Below are 5503 nucleotides of genomic sequence, written 5' to 3' on the forward strand. Positions count from 1 at the left end.
AAAAAAATCAACAAAGCACATTTTGTTGTTCCTGTTGTTAAGTGCCGTTGAGTCAGTTCTGGCCCATAGCGACCCTGTATAGGGTTTCCAAGGAGCAGCTGGTGAGCTTGAACTACTGACCCTGCAGTTCAAACGGCTTTGCAATCTGACGCATTAACCCACAGCACCACACCAGGACTCCAACAAGGCATATAGTACATCTATAATCTGTCAGCTAGGCACTGTAGAGGCATAAATAAGAATCAGACAGTTTCTGCCAGTAAGAGATATATAAATTATTGATGATATTTTAGGGCCATTTAAGAAAAGTTTGAGAAACAGAAGGCTGTTTCTTTTTGGATGTATCTCAACCACCATAAATGTGAATTACTGATTTACAATTCTACATAGGTCTGTCCTTCAAAAGATGAGTATAGAATTCATAAGTTCATTTTAACGTGAGTTTATTTGTCCCTTTGATCACTTATCTGTCAGTTTGTTGTACAGTGGTGGCTTGTGTGTTGCTGTGATGCTGAAACCTATTACCATCAGTACTTTAAATACCTGAAAGGTCACCCATGGTAGACAGATTTCAGTGGAGTAGTAAGACTAGGACTAGGAAGGAGAGATAGACCACTTCTGAATGGCTAGCCACTGAAAACTTTATAAATAGCAGTAGAACACTGTCTGATAGAGTGTCAGAAGATGAGCCCCTCAGGTTGAAAGGCACTTAAAATATGACTGGGAAAGAGCTATCTTTTCAAAGAAAAGCTACTTAATGATGCGAATGGAACAAAGCATTTGGGACTTACATTTCCTGATGCAGCACAAATCACATTGGGAAGAAACAGCTGAAAATATCCATTAATATTCTGAACATGGAATATCCATTAGCATTCCGAATGAAGTATGGATCTAGGAAAATGGGAAGTAGTCAAAAATGAAAGGAACACATAAAGATTGATAGATATCCTAGTGAGGTAAAATGAACTGGGCATTTAAAATCAAATAATCATATGGTTTACTGTACTGGGAATCACAAATTGAAGAGGAATTATGTTGCATTCATTGTAAAAAGGTGCATTCTTGTTAAAGTGGAGTATGACCAATAAAGAGGAAGACCCCCAATGAGATAGATTGACAGAGTGGCAGCAATAATAGATTCAAACACAGCAACAATTGTGAGGATGGCATAGGACTGGGTCGTGTTTCATTTTGTTGTGTTACTATGAGTTGGAGCCAACTCAATGACACCTAACAACAATATTCACCCCTTTCTCTTAACTGGGATAATTCTATAGTACACTTCTATTGTTGTTGTTAAGTGCCACCGAGGCTGTTCCGACCCATAGTGACCCTATATAGGATTTCCAAGGAGCAACTGGTGAGCTTGAACTGCCAACCTTGCAGTTCAAACGGCTTTGCAGTCTGGCACATTAACCCAAAGCACCACACCAGGACACCACAATTCTATTAGTAGCCCCTAAAAGCGTAATGGTTAAAATCTGATCTGCTAAACCTCAAGGCCAGCAGTTCAAAACTACTAGCTGTTCCATGGGAGAAAAGATGAGGCTTTCTGTTCCCATAAAGATTTACAGCCTCAGAAACCCTAGATTGGATCTCTTTGTATCAGAACCAACTCCATGGCATTTAGTCAACCAAACAACGAAAACTACATAGAAGACACACACTAGAAAAAGATGAAATGGTTACTTTGATTTCAGTTTAAGAAAAAGTAGGAAACAAAGTCTGCTAACTTGAAAATCATCTATTAAGAAGGCAATCTGACATTTTCATATCAAATTTATATAATAATTTTACTGCATAAGAAATTACAGAGATTGCATAAACTTTCATAAATTAGGTCAAAAGCATATGTAAAAGGACAAAACAAAAGGAACATCTTTACCACAGTGCAAATACAAGAAGACAAAAATCCAATTCTTTAAAACACCACAAATTTCCCAAATGTGGTTCTTTCTGAGAGGAATGTAACTTCTTGCATTTTGTGGAGATTTAGTCATTTTTGCAGTTCTATTAAACAAAATGGAAAATTGCTTTACAGTTAAAAACATTAAAAAGTAACTCACATCAATGTATAGCCCTCTTAATGCTGGATACATAACAAAAACTAAGATATCATGCTGCCTGCTTTAGCCTAAAGCAGGGCTCAGGTTTTCTACTGAAAATGACAGTTTATGGAGAACACAATATAATTTCTATATACTGAAACTGCACAAGTTGAAGAATCCAACAAAATATTGCAGTAATCAATTTCTTCCTAAAGAGGAAAAAGTACATAGATATCCTAGATGTTAACATTTTCATTCTGCGTTCAATTATTGGCTCTGTTCAAACATTAGGATACAAATAAATATTTCCTTACAAATGAAGCTTATAGTCTATTACTTTTTAAAAAAGAATTAAAACAAAATCTTAATTTATTTTTTCTGGTCATTAAATAAAAATTCTCATATACAGACATGTTTGGCATTTATATAAATTGTCAAGAATCAGTTGTCATTTCTGGGTTACAGGAGAAGTTTAATAGGGTTCGTCTATATACACAAAACTCACAGGCTCACATCTCAAATGCAGGTGGAATCTTACAAAAGGCCGCACAAGATAGTTTTTTCTCTTCTTTTTAATTAAAAAAAGAGTTTATTCTTGGAATTTTAGGGTTTACATGTGAGTTGTCTGAAAATATACATCTTCAATGCAAAAACCACATCAAGCATTCAAGAGTATATTGCTGGTGCTATAATCTTTTTGCATTCTTTTCTTTTTCCCTCTTAGGAAAAAGCAACCAGAATAAAATAAACAATATGTCTAGGCCTTTTAAATGGTTAAATGTAACCATGTAATATTAATGCTATACCTCATGCACACACACACACACACACACACACACACAAATTTAAAACAGAGAGAGAAAAGGAATGAGGTTCAGATGCCTTTCTTTTGCAATTGTTCTAGCTTTCTTTTTAGAAGACCATAATTCTCCTTCGTTCCTGGTGCAGCAGGGTCAAGTTGCAGAGAGATTTCATAGTGCTTTTTGGCTAAGTCTAGATGTCCCCAACGATGATAAAGCACAGCTGAAATAGCAAGGAGTGAATTTCATTGGAAATGCGTTGGAATAACTTGCAATATTCTCTATCACGTGTACAAAGAAACATGATAGAAGCTTTGCAGTTTTAAAAAATCATTGTTTAAGAAAATATTGTTTGTACCACAAACTTTATTTATTGTAATTAAACTCCCTGCTGATTGGCCATTCTAATCACCTGGGGTTCTTCATATCACTAGATATGATACATCTGCCTGCAGTAAAATTATTACATAAAGAAGGAAAAAGAACAGTACATTCAATTTCTCCAGGCTGCCATACAATTTCCAGGCAGTGTGTAAAACCTTGGCTATGTGACAGATTAGCCTGTTTATCTTAAAGGAAGATTTTTCTACACTTAAAAAAAAAAAAATCACCTTAAAAATTTTTCTCGATTGCCAGCTGTCAATGAGTGCTCTAACATCAAGACTTGGTCATAAGATGATGGATGAAATAAATCTAATTACAGGACTGTGATAATGATTTTATAAGGAACACGAAGTTTCTACCAGGGTTTGTGAGCTGTCCATGACGATCCGATTTGGTGAAAAAGATACTCACGTGACTGAGGATTCTAAAAATCAATGTGCTACACTCTAAAAATTGTATGCATTAACATGTAAACATGGAAGAAGCGAACTCTGGGGAATAAGTAATTGCAAATGCATCTTTAGCTAAAGCACATGAGAAGTGAAGAATGCAAAGAGGACCAGCCTTCAATGGAAGGTCCATGATGGAAAAAGGAGGCAGGAAGTACACTGCCAATGTCCTTTCCAACTTACATATCACTCTAGGATCTTTCACATGGAGAAAGAAATCCTAGTTTTAAATCATGAGAAGGTGGGCAACTGAGTGCGAAATTTTGGCAATGTTTTGGTCATGTAGTAATATTTGTAAGTTATGACTGTTATTTAGCTGCCTTTTTATTTTAACTTTTAAAATGTGTTTTTGCCCAGATTATTGAGGACAATACAGGTTAGATTCTGAAAAATCATTCTTCAAACACTGATTTTGTAGGAATGCATGGATTTCATTAAAATTACAAAGAATTTCAGTGTGATTCAAACTGAAAAATTTCCTTACCCAAATTACCATGGTAACTTGCAGCTTTTGGATTAGCTTTAATTGCCTTGAGAAATAAAGCTTCAGATTCCTAAAAAGTGAAATACATTAATATATATATATATATTGTACATGAAACCAGCATGTTCAATTTTGTAGCCTAGGGTTTTCAAATTTTCCTTATCCTTATTTGTGCCACTTTATTCTTCTCCCACAAACCAAGAGCGGTTTAAACCCATCCACAAGCACCTAAGACAGATGCCTGGTTATCTGCTTACAACAGATCATGACCTTAGAAGTCCTGTGGAGTTTAGCTGTACTCTGACACACATGGGGTCCTCAAGAGTCAGAATCAACTGATCAGCAACCAGTTTGGTTTATTCTTCTTCCAGAAACACTCAAGAGGTTCTGAAGGGAAGTATGTGACAAGGCAAAGGGGACAGAGGAGAATAAGAGGAAATGAGAACCAACAAAAACAATGGTGATACCACCAGAGGATGAACATGCTAAAGAGCTCTACCATCTGCCTCCTTGAAATGAAACTTTTGGAAGATTCTGAGGGTGGTAGAAAGCTCGCTTTCCTCACAGGGGAACTGGATTCAATTCCTGGTTAAGTCACCTCGGGAGCAGTACCACCCACCTGTCAGTGGAGGCTTACATGCAGCTATGAATCTGACATGGATTGTGAAGTTTTCTAAGATGGAGCAGGAAGAAAGGCCTGGTGATCTACTTCTCAAAATCAGCTAATGGAAATACTCTAGACCACAACAGTCAACTTCGCCACCAATTATGGAGATGACATAGGACCCATCTGGCATCTTTTTGTTCAGTTGTACATGGAGTTGCTATGAGTTGAGGGTTGACTTGATGGCAGTTAACAAAGCAAGTAGTTGAATCGAAGGTGTAATGAAGGATGAAAGAAGATCAAAGGAATGGAATGACTGGGTAGTTACGGGCATCCATGAACGTGACATTTTCAGTACGCATCAGTGAATTCATTTCCAGGCCTTTTAAGATAGGTGTTAGAGGTGTATCTAATCTCTCCAAGAATCTACTACACCCTTAGCAAACCAGGAACAACCCATTCAGCTGCAAAGAATGAGCAGAGAGAATGAGGGAGAAATGGCCACTTGGCACGGCATCCTATGACCATGTTCAAATTCCACTGATGGCCGTGAACTGATTCTTGTCTAGACTTGCATTTCCTCCAGATAGTATTCATTTCCAATCAGGCCACTCAGAAGCAGGGCAAAGTGTTCTCTTAGCTGATCTTTACTGAGTTCTTGCTAACTGGGTGGCCCCTCCCTACCATACTACAGAGAAATAAAGATGCCTAATCTGTTTACTCCTGGAAGT

The 5503-nt window shown here is 37.1% G+C and overlaps 1 protein-coding gene across 1 annotated transcript in view; it reads right to left on the minus strand.

Annotated features, from left to right (window-relative positions):
• Positions 1-2925: 2925 nt before the first annotated feature.
• Positions 2926-5503, minus strand: part of TMTC4 (transmembrane and tetratricopeptide repeat containing 4) — a 109228-nt gene continuing 106650 nt past the window's right edge. The window contains exons 16-17 of the mRNA XM_006851533.1: positions 4169-4238; positions 2926-3074 (exon numbers count right to left, since the gene is read on the minus strand). Coding sequence (XP_006851596.1) covers positions 2926-3074; positions 4169-4238 — 219 coding nt within the window. The remainder of the gene's footprint in view (positions 3075-4168; positions 4239-5503) is intronic.

This window comes from Chrysochloris asiatica, unplaced genomic scaffold (assembly GCF_000296735.1).
Source record: "Chrysochloris asiatica unplaced genomic scaffold, ChrAsi1.0 scaffold00029, whole genome shotgun sequence".
Lineage (NCBI taxonomy): Eukaryota > Metazoa > Chordata > Mammalia > Afrosoricida > Chrysochloridae > Chrysochloris > Chrysochloris asiatica.